Source organism: Nipponia nippon, unplaced genomic scaffold (assembly GCF_047370975.1).
Source record: "Nipponia nippon isolate SJK-2023a ecotype South Korea unplaced genomic scaffold, ASM4737097v1 scaffold_5, whole genome shotgun sequence".
In the NCBI taxonomy this organism is placed as follows: Eukaryota; Metazoa; Chordata; class Aves; order Pelecaniformes; family Threskiornithidae; genus Nipponia; species Nipponia nippon.
Genome location: NW_028262369.1, coordinates 79740063 through 79757507, shown reverse-complemented (window position 1 = coordinate 79757507; position 17445 = coordinate 79740063). Strand labels below are relative to the sequence as shown.

The following is a 17445-nucleotide window of genomic DNA, read 5'->3' as shown; positions in this document are numbered from 1 at the left end:
AAATATTTCTAAGAGCATTCTCACAGCAAAACAAGAATCTACATGCCAGCACATGAACATCAACAGTATCTCCTCCTCAAAATTAAAAGGGGTTTTGTACCCTCAAAATTGAGCACCTGAAAGTAGGTTCTCCCCCCCGCACAATTTAAGGTACAAGCTGTCAAGTCAGATATTAACATCTTGGAAATTTTACCAAGGAAATCCTCTTGGTAAACGAAGTGATGGTTTTCTATTCTGAGCTAATGAGGATAGATGCTTCTGCTAATGGGAAGAGGAAGTTTTTTTCAGGTATGTATTACGTCTTAACAAGTTTGCCATCTTACCGGTTCTCCATTCAAACAATGAGCTTCTACTAACTCTAGGAAGACAGACACACGATCACTTGCATCAATTTCAATTCTTTTTCCTTTAGTTTTTGAGGAAGCTGCAGGTTTTCTCATTCCAGGTAAGTTCTTTGCCATCTGTAAGGTCTTAATAGCTTCTGATAATTCTCCCATCTTCTTCTGGATTTGGGCCTTAATTAAGTGATAAACAGGATGTTCTCTCACCTAATAAAATATAACGAGATAAGGAGTTTCCAAATTTTACTTTATGCATAGTATTCAAACCCCTTGAAAGAAGATTTTTTTTTTTAAATATTGACCTCAGTTCCTTCTTTCCTCCAAATATATCCAATTTCAATTTCAGTAATTTACTTATGAAAAATTAGAATTTTCAAAGAGTATACAAACTAGTAATTAAGTACGTTTTTAACTAAAAAAGAAAACCTATTAAATGAGATGGGACTTTGGGATAGAAAAACATTTGTTACAGCATTATTTGAAACTAGACTGAATTCTAACAGATTTTAAGCATCTCCCACACTACTGTATGCACACTTCATTAGGCTATTAATTAGAAGCAGTATACAATCATTATTTGGCACAAGTCCTGCCTGCCATTTCTCCACCTTCTTAAAACATACTTCACATGAAAAGGAAATGTCGATAAGGGAAACGTAACTGTGTACAAAGTTGCAAGCATCTCAGTGTCTCCTAAGTAGGTAGTTAATCGTCAGCTTTCTTGCATCACTTGGAGGAAGGAACCAAGATGGGAGCATGCATGCAAGGAAATGGTAGTTTTTCACTTTTCAGCTAAGCTCTGTCAAGAGACTTCACACAACTCAGACCTAATAAGAGCTGTGTAGAGTGTTTCCAATTCAATGTTAATCATACTTAAAGTTCCACTGATGTAAACAAATAAAAAATCCCATACTGCAATGTGTTAGCCTCAAGAAATAAAACTGGTGAGGACCACTGCAAAATAGTGAGTTTTCAAATACAGTGCTTAATTTACCAAATTTGCTCCTGAAGGGTCAGAAAAGATGGACGAAGATGTGACATTAATGGAAGAGAGCACAGAATATGGCTACTCTTTTAGAATTTAGAGTGCTTAATGCAGCATGAATTGTCAAGAGGTAACTACAGACCCCTTCTTATCCCCTCATGCATCTGTGCATATCGTCATTAGCAATTGTACACCTGTGCAAAAAGTCCAGAAACAACATTATATCACTCTTCACGTCCTTCTATGCTGTCTTTTAAAGACTGTTGCAAGGTCAGTCTGAATTACAAATTCTGTTTATATAACATGTTTTTAATATTTATGTAAGAATTTGAGAAAAAGCTACCATTTCTTTCTTTTGTATTTCCAAACAATTCCGATATGTTGTAATAAGGTATTAGTTTTGTCTTTGTGGTCATTTCTTTGATAAATATTCAGATACCATGTTCATATAAACATTTAGATACTAAATTTGTAGTGGAAGAGTCAAAAAGTTCAGTTTAAAAAATAACCATACAACTTCAGAGGATTGACTGAACAAAATGGTTTCATTCTTTTGTCCAACTCACCTCAAAATTGTAGCTCAGACAAAGTTCCAAGGATTGAGAACATAGTTTAGTATTGTTTTGAGCCAAATACACCTGGGCCATCAGTAAGTGTGCATCTGCGTAAGAAGGATTCCTTTCAAGACAGTAATGTAGATTACTATGGGCTGCTTCAATATCCCCTAGGAAGTTAAAAAAGGGAAAGTGAAAAAGAAGTTGATATGAAATACAGAGGTTCAATATACAGCATTTATTAATTATTCACCAATTTTATAATTTTTTGAAAATAAACATGGAGCTTTTAGTGAATAAACTCATATACAAAGTATTATGTGGCTATGAAAAGAAATCAAATCAGCTCAAAGGTAAGATATCTTCCCATTGTTCCATCTGTGAATCATTCAAAAGTGATCTTTTTTGGAAGCGATAGATTAAAAAATACCATATTTATGTGTCTGTATAATTAAGATACGCTCATACAAATCGCAAAGAAAGGCAGCGCAAATGTTCTTCACTTAGCTGTAATGCAGTGTTCTGCAGTGAAAGAAAAATATTCATTATGATTTAGAAGTATGAAATTAATTTTTTATATTAAGAAAACTAAAGAGGTGGCTAGCTAACCATTTATATAACTATTACCTGACAAGTATTTCACTTTTGCAATTAAAAAGACAGCTTGTTGAAGACCAGGCACAGTTTTTACCACAGTTTCAAGAACAGAAGCACAGTGCTTGAGAAGTGGTGAAGGAGACTGCCCAGGACTTGCAGGCTAGGAGTAAAAAAAAAAATAAAAAAATAAAAACCACCCAAACAAACAAAAACCAACACTTCAGTTGACAGGTTTTGGACTTAGATTTCACTCTAAGTCTGAGCTTCACTTTAAACCGAGATGAGCAATAGCAAAGCATTGTTATTTTCTTCAGCCCAAGAAGCTGAAAGCTGTCATTGAGAAGAAACAAAAATGTTTTAAATTTAAGAGGGCAACTTCTTGATATCAGCAGGACACAAGACAGCCTCACGGACTTCAAGGATGATAAAATGCTTTAGACCTGACATAAGCTGAAGAGTCAGTCCATAAACATTTGGCGACCTACTCTGAATTACCATGCCAACTCATCCAACACAATAGTAACATGAACTAAATTTCAAGAGAGCTGACGTTGCAATGAAAGACCAGAAGGGTGAGAAGAAAAAGTTCTGCTCCTGTCCCTCCTACCCTCATTCCACACCACAGAACATATCCATGCTGCTAGCAACAAACTGAAAATAGCAGCTGAGAAGTAGCTACTTTCATGTAAATTGCTAGTACAATGTACCACATTTTAGTTGCTCATTATCAGAAACATTGTTCATTTCCCTCTATTACTTTAGCTAATTGCCAACTGTTATATATAAAAAAGGAAAAGGCAACCTAAAGATCCTTCTGTTCACAGCTAACATTTCCACAGGACCCATGCCCTGGGGAAGCAGCAATCCTCCACTATCAAACTAGAAGCCTCCACCACCTGGCTAAACTCCTCACTTTCTAATAATACAAACTCTTTTTTGCAATAAAGAAATAATGAAACTTCAGGAAAAGCCTATCTTTTCTTTTACAAATCTTTCTACAGACAATAGTTCATGAAAACCAGTTTGCACTCCAAATTAAAAACCATCATAGCCATTAGGTACTTCTGGAATACACCCCAGAGAAGTCTTTAAACAAGACACTACTTCGTAGAAAACAAGACACTTATTATTTATCTCCATCTGTGACATGAAATTGTCATTGCTACTGATGTTTTAGGCTTTCATACATTACCATTTCATTATAGATGGTAGGACAGATCATAACAATGGAAAACTACTTGTTTGCCTGTTAGATTTTAAAACTGTACATAAACAAGTATTTATGGGAAGGTTCTATAATTAGACTAGAAATCTGCTAATGACAGGATAACAAGAGTCAGCTCCCAGCTATTTCAGAAGAATAATCTAATTAAGGAAGATGCTATTTAAAGAAACTTTTAAATGTGTTTCTTCAGCTTTAGAGGTGTCAGGTCCCCCTTCAATTTATTAAGTTCTACATGCCTTTGTTGCCAAAACTAGCACAAGCAAATTCAGTCACAGAAAATCAGCCATTTAAGTAAGTAATATTTTTCTTTGGAAGTAGTATTCCATTGATTTTCACCAACAGACAAAAGAAATTGAAATAAAGAAAGAACATATGTATATTGAAGATACCCTGAGCTGACAAAAATATTTCAAGAATAGAATTGTCAGTGTGAACATCCTAGTTTCATATTGAGATAGCTCTATTCACTGCTTTGTTACAGTTTCCTGATCAAAAGAGATACTAAAAAAGTACAAGTACTCACACACAGCGCATTACACATATATCCCAAGTTTTCTCAGGTGTCATTATTGCAGTTTGCCCACTTCACAGAAGATGTATTTTCATAGTTTGTTTAAATAGTGGTGTAATATCTTAAGACATACTTTTACTTCAAATAAATTGACATTTTAAGAGGGAAAATTTTTAAGTTTTTGCTTCATGATCTCGAAATGAAACCCAAGAATAATTTCCAGTTTCAGACCCATGTGATCTACAGCTGCTTACCTGTGCTGGGCAAAAATTAAGATATTCCCTAACGATTTCTAGCAAGAAATCGGGGTTTAGTTTTTCAAAATATTCCACACCAAGAGGAAAACCATGCAAAGATGAAAAGTGAGTATCCAGAACATCATTCAACAAGGCAATAACTTCTTCTTGTCTCCTATGTTTTTTCATAGCTAGGACTGCACGCAAGAAAGATAATTCCTATAGGAAAAGAAAGAAATAAAACATTCTTCATATTCCAGATACACTCATCTGTTACTCACACAATGCTACATAATTATTAATGTTAGCTATTTCTTCTTTCTATTTAGGGATACTGTAAGATATTTAGTATGTTCACTGTAAATGACACTGATGATTATTATATCAATGCATTCCTTTAATTTGTACAAGCACCTCTACATTTTTCTGAGCACAACATCCTGAAAATAATTAATATCCTTCCCTTCCTGACATTTTAAACTTACCTTCAGAGATAAAGCACTGCAGGAAGGCAATGATGTTTTTGCTCTGCAAGCAAACAGCCTTGTGTTGCAAAGTGAGGCACCACATTAACTTAGATTGATAGGAAGAAAAACTGAAATTTAGATTTAATAGTACTCCATTAAGAATGCTTTGCTCAAGTGACTGAAATATAGAACATGAAGTAGCTAGTAGACCGCAATTCAGATTGTAATTAAAGTATTTTAATGAAGGAAGATGTCTCCTACCCCAGATTTCCCAATGGACTGTTGAATTTCATTAAGAAACTCCAACTGCTGCTCTGCATCTTCTAATTGCCCTTGTATTAGCTGACAACGGATAATTCCTGTAACATATTTAAACATTTTATTGCAGATTCGTCTTCCTAGTCAAGCACATGCTTTGTTTTCCAGAATTAACTTTTTCTCTTCTCAATCTCTTCATAAAGTGGTGATACAAGAAGAAATAATAGCGCAAGTCTTATAGTAATGCAGATTTTATGTACTTAGAAATACCTAGGATAGATGATACACAATTGATACCTTCATATATGCAATGCTATAAAGCAGTTTCATGGAAAGATCTCATCCCTTATACTACAAAGTTAAAACCAGCAAATCTTCAACTGGTTCTAGACTAAGTAGAAGCACCATAAAGTTTGGCTTCTAAATTCAGAACAAGTACAAGAAGCAAAATGAAATTAAAGAAAAAAAACAAACCCACAACAAAACCACACACCCCCCCAGCCACACACACAAACTACTCCTACCCTCTAAATATTTCGTACTGTTTGAAGTTTCAAATTAGAAGGCAATGGCATAGTCAAGGAGAAAAAATGCAGGGGAAAATCTGTGAAGCAAGTATGCCATGTTTACTCTCCATTTTCCTGGCAGCAATTGGACGTTATCAAAAGTAATTTTTTTTTTTAAAGAACATAACATGTACATCAAAAGTATCAGATGTTTTGACTTGATTATGTTTTTCAATCTAATTCAGACATGTATGTAGCCATGGATGTCTTGTTCTATCAACTGCCCTTGAATTTTTTATTTTTGTAGCGCCTAAGAGTTTTCTAGTTCTTAGGCACTACAGAAATTTAAAAAAAAAAAATACAGCTACATCTCTGTCCTTACCATTACTTGGAGAGTTCTACTTTAATAGAGAAAGTTTCACTTTTCAAAAGGAAGACCAAAAGACATATCCAGTAAGGAGAAACTGTTGCTACAAGGAAGACAGCATAACATGAATCAGGAAGTACCGCCCAATGCTTCTGTTCTAATAGTTTTAGATTTTCCTAGTAGCAGTAGTAGGAAAACTTGATCAAAAAAGCATCATCTGTGTCTTAAGACCAGTAAAACCCAAAAGAAAGTGTAAGACCTTACCAGTTAGCGCAGAAACGCTTGTTTCATCAAGTGTCATAGCAGTCTTGTACCATTTTAAAGCTTCTTTCACTTTCCCTTGTAAAATCATTTGGTAGCCAAGTTCAGTAGCAAATTCTGCATTGTCAGGTGCCAAATCAGATGCTCTTTCAACTAAGGTTTGTGCATGTTGAAGGATGAGTTGGTTCCGGCCACACTAATGGTAAGAATAATCTTTAAACCTCAAGTTTTTCTTATTTTTCAGATTCCCTTAGAAAAAACACACTGAATATTCCTGTAGCAGGTGACACAACATCATCTCATATAAGACTAATATAATCTGTAGTAATTCTATAAAAATTGTGACATTAAAGTGTGCTGGATTCAAACATAAGTATAAAATACCATACAATAAGGAATAGTTGATAGTTGCTTTGAATGCTTCCTTAAAATGATTCTCATAAATACGAAGATTAAAGAAACCTTCAGTTTCAAGGCTATGTGATTAACCTTGTCACTTTCCTACATTGAGAATATGGTTGGTGGACATTTGCGCATATTTTCATTGGAAACCTGTTTCTCATTTAAAAGCAAGCAGTAAAAACATTTTTGGAATGAGATGGCTTAAGTATTGTAATTCATACTGAATGTAAAGCTTTAAAAATGTAGTTACCAAAGGGTACACAAGGTAATCGATTTCAATTGTCTGCAATCTACGTTTTAGTAGAGATTTAACATCTGTCTACTGAAAATAAAACAAAGAACAGGATATATAGATAGTTGCATGCTGCTTCAGAAAAAAAAAAGCATACTCACTGTTCTACTGAAAGCTAAAGCCATTTTATAGAAGAGCTGCGAATTATGTGGTTCTAACCTGTCCAGTGCTTTAATTAGGTCTCCCAGTCTTGCTGAAGCCTTGGAGAAAGAGAGGTAACATAATAAGTAATAGAAAGAATGAACAGATGAGGACATTTGAACAGTTTTCACTATAAACTAGTCACATATTTTACTATGCAATAATATCTTGAAATTTAAACTCAGATGTTTTCAGGGCTAGGAGTTAGATTTATTTTGGAATTCCTACAAAAATACTTTGGAATAGTAAAGCAACAATAAAGTAGATCATGTGTCCTCTATACACGCTCTAAAGTGAAAGACTTGAGCTGAATCTCATATAACAGAAGAGTCCCATAAAGCCAGATAGTCTGAGGAATCCGATCTGTCAATCTTGTTCGGGCTTCAGCATGATACAGAAACACGTGCTCAAAACCAAAGCACTTCCAGATGCTCAGACTTTTAACATCGCGGTTTCTCAAATCACCTAAGGTACTTCAGACATTTCTGGGGTTACAATAATAAGCTACACAGAGTTTTTTGGTATGATTTGAGATGCAGACACCTGAATCATGTTTAAGTCTCATCAGGTTTAATTTTTTCCTAGACATGGGTCTTAGTCACATGTGACATTTTACCCCAGAAACCTTTGTTTACACCCTACCACATCCAGCAAGTTTCATTCCTGGACAGCTTTACTGAATTGGAGTCTGCAATTGTTACTGTTTCTCCATATTTCCTAAGATTGTGCATAAATAAGACTCAAATTTGATTATAAGTACACTAATGACTAAAGAGTTCTTTGCAATAACTAAAAATGTGTTAAACAACCTAAAACCTATTTTCCTCTAAAACTTGAAAAAACCTACAAAACACTGAAAACACTTTACCTTTTGGGCCAAATCTCCACTTAAATTATACCAGCCTTTTTGCATAACAAGAAAAAGATATTTTAAAATATTTAATGATTTTTCATGACAATTTAGATAATGTATTTTAAAGTATTTCCTGAAAAGTGGCACAAGCACTATATGTACAAAATACATGCATGTATCCCTGTGTAGAAAAGGATCTTGGGAGTAGAAGGAAAAGTTAGAGAATTCTTAGAGCTTAAAAAACCCCCAGTAATCATCAAAAAAAGGTGAACAAAGCACAGGTTATACAACCTAACATCGCAGACTATTGTTAAGTGACTATGACGCTTTTCCAAAAAATTATCGCTACAACACCTCATTATTTCCCTTATTTCAATTAATAAAATACTTAAAATTAATGGAAGGTTTACAATAGCTTATTAATTTATCAGAAGAGCATTTAAGCAATAAAAGATTGCTTTGATGATTTAAAACAACATGATTCAATTAACTGTCCAGAAGAGACTTCCATTTGGCTTGATTCCTGTTCTCAGGGAAGAGGGAGGTACAAAATTATGTTTCCCTTGACATCCAGAAAACACCACAACAATAAGCTAGATCAGCCATTTGAGTCAGAATAGGTGAATATACCTCTTACCTGTAGATAAGTAGTGTAGCACAGGACCAGACAAAGTATACGAGAAGACAGAAAGAAGATAGTGCATGTAGCACCTAGTCCCTACAAAGGCTGTGTTATGCTCAGTCTGCTAATAAAAAGACTCACCTCAGATATATTTCCTTCCCTGCACAAATAATGCAGGGCCTCCATTCTTATGGCTTCTAAATTGAGGGCATCTTTCTGCAATAGTCTAAAGACAAACAAAAGGTGAATGTAATGAAACAAAAACAAAACTTTTGTTCAATCATCCATTTTATCCTAAAAGGGGAATAAAATAACCTGTATTGCAGTGTCACTTTAAGTTATAGTGCTCAACGGAAAGCACAGCTTTGTTACTTCATGCCTATCTCAAAAAAGGTCCTCTTCCATCCAAAATGGATTCACATATTGATGTAGTATCCTCACAGAATTACAAGGCTGGGTTCTAATAAAACTTCATTTAGTTCAGTTTTTTAAAAAAAAAAAACCTCATTTAACTAATGCAAATTCATTAAAAATTAATGGAAACCTAACTACTTCTGTTTCAAAGCATTCTTACAGTGTGAGCATGGCAAGAACACAATTAGCGGTGTGCTACTTCATACTCAACCTATGTGCCGTTTCAACTGCCTGCTCCCAGTCCTGCAAGGCTAGTTGTAGCTTCATTTTCTTTATGAAAGCAGGAATGAAGTTTGGGAAGTTTGCAATTATCTGGTTCACGGTTTCCAGAGCTCCTGAATAATTCTGTCGGACCTCAAAATACTGTGCCTAATGGAAGGGAGAGAAGTCACATCAAAAGCCTGTACACTCACATAGGTGAGAAGACTCAGTTCTTTCATACAGAAATCAGGAAAAAGAGCTAGTGAGAGAAAAATCTTTAAGTCATATTTTTACTTCATCATCAACCACAACTAGAGATACTGCAACAATCAAATAGCAAAAGATGACGTGTAAAAGCTGGTATGTGGTAAGCACTCTATAACAAAGGTAATTGCAGCATTTACAAGTTACTAGTCAGTTATAAGCAAGAAAAAGAGAGAGATATGTAACTGAAGAGTAAAATTGTCTTATTAGGTTTCAAATAACTTTGCATAAAGCATCTCACAATTTTAGGATATTGAATACAACCCACAGATTAAGCAGTTTTTCAAGCCCTGAGGTATGTACCATCTGAAAACCACACTCAGTAGGTCACTTGTTGTTGTTGTTGCCAAAATTAACAATTTTTTAATAAAGCAATTTACAGGATACTCCGAATAGAAAACAACTTCAGAAATATCAAGTATCACAGTTTTAAATTAATTCAAGTACAAAACAATTTAGGGCTTAAATTCTCTATTTTGCTTTGATGTTTAAATTTACTTACCACATTCCAGGTGACTGTGTGCATGCCATTTTATTTCATATTTTTGAGATAGAAATGGTGCAAACATAATAGTTTCTGAGAGTTAATTTCTTAAGCCATAACAAGATAGCTGTCTGTCTAAAATCTAATTGCAGTAACTAGATTTGAGATATACCGGTAATTGAACTCAACAGTCCACATATAGCCAAGCACACATGCCTAACCAAATACCATTCTGCACACTCTCCTGAACTTTCGTCTTCTGATTTTCATGGAACAATTTTTTTCTGCATTTAGTTTTAGAATATTAAACAAACATTACATTAATGAGTAACAATGTCTGTGATACAAACAAGTAGTACATTCTGAAACAGAGAAATGTGTAAAGAAAACAATTCGTGCCACTCCCTTAATGAAATATAATCAAAATGAACACTTGAAACAGACTAGTGATGATTAAAAAAAAGTGTTAGCAATGTTAATAGATGATCACACTACAATGTTTAACTACTACTTTTCTTGCCATGGCACACAGCAGTTATGTAGACAACTCTTCTCAGCATCTCTCTAATCACTTTACAAGATCAATACAACATTTAGGAAGTGTTAAAGTCATGAAGTAAACTTACTTTACCAAGAAGAGCAAAAACATCATTGCCTTCCTGCAATGCTTCATCAAAATATTTCACAGCTTTTTTAATGTGAGTTTCTTTCCCACAGGTGAGATCAAGCCATGCTTTCAAAATCAACCCCTGTAAACAAAATATAAATTGGAATTCTTCACTAACTAGGTCGTAAAAAAAGTACACTAGATACAGTAATAAGTAGAAATAACCTAAAAATAAAATAGGACTTAAAATGAAAGTATCTATTTTTAACTATTTAAAATCTATATTTAAAATATAACCAGTCTTTAGCATAACCTAAAATATTAGTAATTCATTCCAGCATTAATCAAATAGTATATTTACTTACAGGATTAAAAGAAAACAATGACATTGAACTAGTCTAACATTCTAAGCAGGCAGAACAAAACCTCACAGAAGTGATCGCATAAGACTATAAGAATATTTTCTGCAAACATTTTTTCAGAATATTTTCTTAAGATTTTATTTGTATCAGACAACAAGAAACTTATGGGGTGCTGAAAAAGGAGAAACTTGGGTTTTCTTCTTCTACTGTCAGATTAAAAAGAAAAATCTGTGTGTGAAGGGCAAAGATATTTCCCAAATCCCTAACAGTATTATAAAAAAATATAGCACTTAAAATTATTTAATTACAAGTAATAATTCCTTCAATGAAAAGACACATTTCACCTTTTAAAAATTCTATTTTTCTTATGTATTCCAGACATTTATAGCTTAAGTAAATTAAATCTATTTTCAAGTGCTGGATTATTTAACCAAATTATAATTTCCATCAAAACAAAAATTTAAAGTATAAAATTGTAATACAAAATTAAATGAGTCATGTATTTAAAACTCAAAGGTTAGTAGAAGAGCCATATTTTGTAATTGCTAACAATCAGGGTCACGATTTTGTTATGCAACAGAAACTGGCTGAAATTCATATCCTCAAGCATTTTAAAGAAAATGGGAGGTATTTTACTTCTATATAAGGAGTACCTAAAGTATTTTATCAAAATGAACTGTATATACTAAGCAAATAATGTTTCACTGAGCTCAAGCATCCCTAACCACCTCCCAATAAATCTGAAGTATACATAACTTTGTACTGTCAAACTAGGAAAACAGATAAGTGAACTTAGAAAAAGGGAAAACTATTTATTTTCTATATATTTAAATGCTAATGTATGTTTTTATGTACATGTCCCTCTGTAAAAAAGGAAAATTAATTATTTCAAACTCATTAAATACTTCAGCTGGAAATGTTTCCTACTAAGCAACATTCCCAAATAGTATGTCGTAAAAACAAAAATAAGCAAACAAAAACCCACTACTATGATTTCAATAAGCAGAGTCATAAACACTGCTAGTTTACCAAAATGGCATATCCTCAGTCTTTTTAGAAATTAATGTATTAATGCTTTGTGATGTCCTTAATTATTTCTTCATTAGTAAAAAATCAGCCAGTAATTAAAAATAACTACCAATTTTTATTAATGATCAGTGATACTTCAAAAGCTAAGCCATTACTTAAATTCATAATGTAATTTCAGATATTAATGTTTAGAATAGTTACAGATTTCTAATTCACATAATATCATGTAAACCACAAAACTGTAGATTACAGATTGAGAAATGTACTGAACCACACAGAGGAACAATTCAGAAACAACATTTGTGTTTAATACTACTGTCATAAGAGAACAATTATGCATTCAATTTTAACAGCTCTGCCTTGAAGACATCTAACTATAGAAAAAAAAAAAAAAAAACTTTTTGTTTTTTCTGTCCTTGAATTCAAGCCAATACCTCCTTTAAAAAAAAAGAAAAATAACACAGTAAGTTTTCACAAACCTCTTTAATCTTTAAAGATTTTAGTGAATTTTGATATCTGTATATAAACGCAGAAGACATTCCTACATACAACACTTACACAGATTTAAAAATAAATTACATTCAGTAAAACCCTAGGCAAATTTTGCCTTTAACAACTACTGAAAATTTAAATCCCCAATCCTCTGGGTATTTTTGAATCGTCATATTCAAAACAGACGTCTCCCTCTAGTGAGACTATCACGCTTAGTTTTTTGCTAGGAATTATGATGCTCAGTATCAAGTAGCAAAATTGGCATAACTGCATATTATTTCCATTGGTCAATGCGGACCTTTCATTTATTAAGTGAAAATGAATACTTAGCAGACAAAAAAGTAATAATGGGAATTCTACTCAGCCCTGTCAAATTTATGACATTAAGAAAAGCAAGTATTAGAACACAAAACAGATAATTAAAGGAAACCTCCAAATAGCATTGGTGTAATAAGTCTACAGTATACATGGTCGTATTACTATTTTACATAGGAAAAAAATTACCTCTTTACCACCACCAGAAACTTTGATCATTCTATCAACATATTCACGGGCTTTGTCCTCACGACCAAGATGCCACAAAAATAAGCCAGCAAAGTACAGAGCTTGCTGTCCTGCTGTTTTACGTTGCTCCTTCATTTTTGCATCCAACTCTAGAATAGCGTCTCGATCTGAAAAGAATTTGTTCAGAGCTTTTGTTGATAGCATCTCAAAATATTACAACAGAGCAGCACATAAGCCAAGGGCTTCCAAAGCAAACATTGTTTTCTGTATTATATATTGATAAATGCACAGGCAATCCCTCCCAGTTAAAAATATTAATCAGGTACAGATGTAAAAGACAGAAGAGGTTTCCCATCAACATAGCCATTTGTGCAAGATCCCCACTATTTCTTAAACCTTAGATCTGTAGCTGAGACCCCTGCCAGATAAACGGAAACTTGACAATAAGGTTTATGCTTATAACAATGTCTGCCAAACAGTTAACTGTAAAGCAGCCCTAAAATGCTGAACACAAGATGATTTAGCTACAGAATTGCTGGAAAATGTGTGATGTGTTTCTTAACACTAAAGCTCAGTTTCTTACATCCTCGTTATTGTCAGTTGCTCTCATCAGGTTAATCCCACAGAGAAATTTCACTTGGTGTGTGGGACTTACTGCCAAATATTTTCTTTTACCCACATTCATTTCTGGTCCTTTTTTAGGAGCCATTAAAATCAGTTGTCTGATTCTTACTGCCATGACTTTCTCAGAGAGTCTTGAAATGCATGATAGTTTTGCAGCCCTACAGTATTAATCCTCAGGGGCTCAAATAAGAGTGATGTCATTAGTCACAGCTGTTTCACATCATACTGCTTAACAAGGCTGTCAATGACAGTTATAAATCTGCAGTCAGGAACATACCAGGGCAATAGTTTAATGACAACTCGGTTTACCTGATAAACCAACTGTGTTTGAGAATATAATTCTTAGCAAAATAATCCCAGTTTTTAGATTAGAGAAAGGAATACCAACATTCACAAAATTCTTTTCTCGATTTGTAAGGTCAGAGTAACTTGGAAGATAAAAATGGCATGGCTTTAATGACGACTTAAATTGCAGCTCTGCTCAAAAGAACCAATATCAGGAAAGAGCGAAGAACAATCATAGAATCATAGAATGCTTTGGGATGGAAGGAACCTTTAAAGGTCATCTAGTCCATCCCCCCTGCAATTGGCAGGGACATCTACAACTAGATCAGGTTGCTCAGAACCCCATCCAGCCTGGCCTTGAATGTTTCCAAGGATGGGGCATCTACTACTACTCTGGGCAACCCGCTCCAGTGTTTCACTGCCCTCATTGTGAAAGATTTCTTCCTTATACCTAGTCTGAAGCCATCCTCCTTTAGTTTAAAACCATTACCCCCCTGTCCTGTCGCAGCAGGCCCTGCTAAAAAGACTATCCCCATCTCTCTTGTAGGCCCCCTTTCATTATTGAAAGACTGCAATAAGGTCTTCCCACAGCCTTCTCTTCCCCAGGCTGAACCACCCCAGCTCTTCCAGCCTTTCCTCATAGGAGAGGTGCTCCATCCCTCTGACCATTTTTGTGGCCCAACAATCACAAGAAGCTTGATTTTTTTTTTTTTCCCATAAAAGATTTTTTTGTCATGGTAGATAAGTCAGATTTTTTTTTTTAGTGTTTTATTTTAACATTCAGTCTTACTCTTCACAGTTTTGTGTTTTGGTATTTTTGTTTACAATCTTGATAAGTGTCACTCAATTCAGTACTAGATACCATGTCAAATGCAAAGCTGGAGTATACCTTTTTAAATTAGGCAGAATTAGTCTACAACTCTCAGACGTTAACACACAGCTGTTTAAAATATGAAGCAGTATCGTCTTAATGAGCATACCTGGATTAGGGCTCTTTTTATGGGCATAAATCAGAGCCATCATTGTACAAAGTGACACCTCCTGCTTGTTTTTAATAGACTCCAGCTGTCGAATACCCTCTTGGATGTCACCTAGTGAAAACAAGCACACAATAGGCTATAACATTTTTCAAGACAGAGAATATCAGCATCAAAACCTCAATCTGACTTAAATTTTTCCCTCAGTTTTTTCTTCTGTGTTTTTGATAACACTGTCTTCATAACTTCCTTCGTTATTCACACATCCATTTTCACTTGTTTGCGCAAGTCTTTTAAACAGACACAAGAAAGAAAAAAAGCATCTCAATGCAGAGAACACGAAAGGAGTTATGTGCTAGTTCTGCCAACCATCATAAAGATGAAAATCATCTTTATTATTTGTTTTATACAGGGCATTGAGCAGGAGCTTTGTGCTCTTCTTTCTTTACATAGCCAGGATTTTTAGCCTTGTTTGTGTCAATCTTTTGAACATCAACAGAAGAGACAACATCTTGAAAAATAGGAACATACAATTGTAAAACAAACAAAAAGAGTCAGGGAGTTTGGGAACAGATACACCACCTCAAAATCTTTTGAATCCTTCCTAGCCCCCTGCCACAGCCCTCCCCTGCTTTGGATTACTTCTTAGTATTCTGTGACATCCTTGATTTAGCTAAATAAACTTCTCAAAACGGTTTAACGTACACAAAGATCCTCCCAGTAGGTATTAGCTGCCAGCTCCTCTGGGGCAGGCAGATACAACTAAGTGAGATACAGTTGCATTGAAAGGGAGAAATATTAGCCAGAACAAGCAAATTTATCTTTGTGATACAATGCAAGGGCCATTTGGGCAGAGCTCAAATTTCCTCCAAGGAACCCGTTTACCTGACCCACGTTCATGTAACCATTAAAAAAAACCCAAAAAACAAAAAAACAAACCTCATTATTTCTCACTTCAGCACTATATGGTCTAGATCAATTTCATTCAAACTGCAGGGAGGGTCTGGGAGGGGGCAGTGATAGATCATGAAATACTGGTAATCTTCCCAACATGGAAAACATTCTATTCAGACTGTGTAACATTGCTTTCTTTCTGTGTACTAGACTAATGACTGAATTCTGTGACGCACGGAAGCCCAGGGCGGCGGCAGGCCAGGAAAACAGCAACCAGCTCCCCAGCCCCACATTACCTGCCCTCAGGGCGCCGTAGGCCCGGTAGAAAAGGAACACCGGATCGCTGCCCAGCCGCCCCAGCGCCTCATCCGCCGCAGCCCGGACGTGGTGGAAGTAGCCTTCTTGGCAGTAATAATTGAGCAGAGCCTGCGGGAGAGGCGACCTCGGTTCACTCGTGCAAACGCTTCACCCCGGGACGGCAGCAGACCGCGCCGACCGTCCCCGACCGACCCCGTCTGGCCGCTCGCCCTCCTGCCCCAGGCTCCACCACCTCTCCTGCGGCTCGCCGGCCTCAGCCCCTGCGCAGCCCCACGCCCGCGGAGAGGCCCGGAGCGGGACTGCGCCCGGCGGCAGCGCCCACCTGTTGCACCTCAGCGTCCATGGTTGCTACCCAGCGCCGCTGAGGGGGGGCCTCCGGAAGGGCGAGGGAGAGCCTGGCAGCACGCTGCCATTGGCTGGCTAGCAGGAGCACCTGCTGCCATTGGCTGGCTAGCAGGAGCGCCCACTGCCATTGGCTCGGCGGGAAAGGAGGCGGGAAAGACACGGGAAGAAAAACTTGTGGAAAACGCCGGAAAGTGTCTGGCGGCCCATTGGGCTCTGGGGAGATGGGGGCGGGACCACCCGGGCGGGAGGTCCCGTGCCATTGGGTGCGAGGGGCAGGGGGAGGGGTTTGAGCACACCTTGGCGGGCGGTGCTGGTGGGGGTGTGCGGCGCCCCCTGTCGGCGGGGACGGGCGGCCTCGCGGGCTCTCCCTCAAGAGTGCCTACACCAGTTGGTCTGTCACTGCCTGAACGCTGAATGGAAAGCTTCGAGAATTTGTTTATTTTCTTGCTTTTTGGGGACTGGACATACGACTAAGTGTCCCACACTCCATCTGTTTCATAATATATCTCAATACTGAGCACTTCAAGTTATGTGAGGCTTCTCTGTACAGATGAAATAGCAATGGGATAAAATGAAATACAGAAAGTTCTCTTCTTTTTTTCTCTTTCTTTCCTCCTAGGGAATTACAGAGTTGCAAAGACCAGTAAAATTCAGGTTTTCCCCTAGAGGTGAAAGCATCCTCAGTCATTTCTAGACACCAGAAGCAACCATTGCTAAGTAACATTCCTTTAGAACGGTTGTGGTGCCAATCCAACATGAAAACCGTCAATAATACCATTTAGTACAAGAAGGTGAACCCATCTTGCACTGAATTAGTAGGTGAAGCCGATTCTTCTAGCGGAGAGCGCTCAGAGCAAGCTTTCCTAACGAATTCACCACACATGGCACTACTCCATTACGCACTTCTCATACCCAGCATCAGGAAGGTGCCAAAGAAGTAGTATGTAGGCATATTCATTTTTCCTTGTTGGCCAAGATGATCCTCAAAATTTCCTGTTATGTTTAACTGATGCTCCACTTGTTCTGA

General features: G+C 36.3%; 1 protein-coding gene across 2 annotated transcripts in view; it reads right to left on the bottom strand.

The window, feature by feature from the left end:
• The window catches only part of TTC21B (tetratricopeptide repeat domain 21B), a 45663-nt gene extending 29234 nt beyond the window's left edge, over window positions 1-16429 (bottom strand). The window contains exons 1-14 of one of the 2 annotated variants that reach the window (XM_087733695.1): window positions 16396-16429; window positions 16052-16181; window positions 14865-14975; window positions 12976-13142; window positions 10608-10730; window positions 9244-9401; window positions 8760-8844; window positions 7104-7202; window positions 6312-6504; window positions 5178-5275; window positions 4468-4668; window positions 2508-2637; window positions 1893-2050; window positions 324-548 (exon numbers count right to left, since the gene is read on the bottom strand). In XM_087733695.1, coding sequence (XP_087589821.1) covers window positions 324-548; window positions 1893-2050; window positions 2508-2637; window positions 4468-4668; window positions 5178-5275; window positions 6312-6504; window positions 7104-7202; window positions 8760-8844; window positions 9244-9401; window positions 10608-10730; window positions 12976-13142; window positions 14865-14975; window positions 16052-16181; window positions 16396-16416 — 1899 coding nt within the window. In that variant the 5' untranslated portion in view covers window positions 16417-16429. Of the gene's footprint in view, window positions 1-323; window positions 549-1892; window positions 2051-2507; window positions 2638-4467; window positions 4669-5177; window positions 5276-6311; window positions 6505-7103; window positions 7203-8759; window positions 8845-9192; window positions 9402-10607; window positions 10731-12975; window positions 13143-14864; window positions 14976-16051; window positions 16182-16395 lie in introns of those variants that run through there. The other variant, XM_087733696.1, reaches the window with a different exon arrangement.
• Window positions 16430-17445: the final 1016 nt, after the last annotated feature.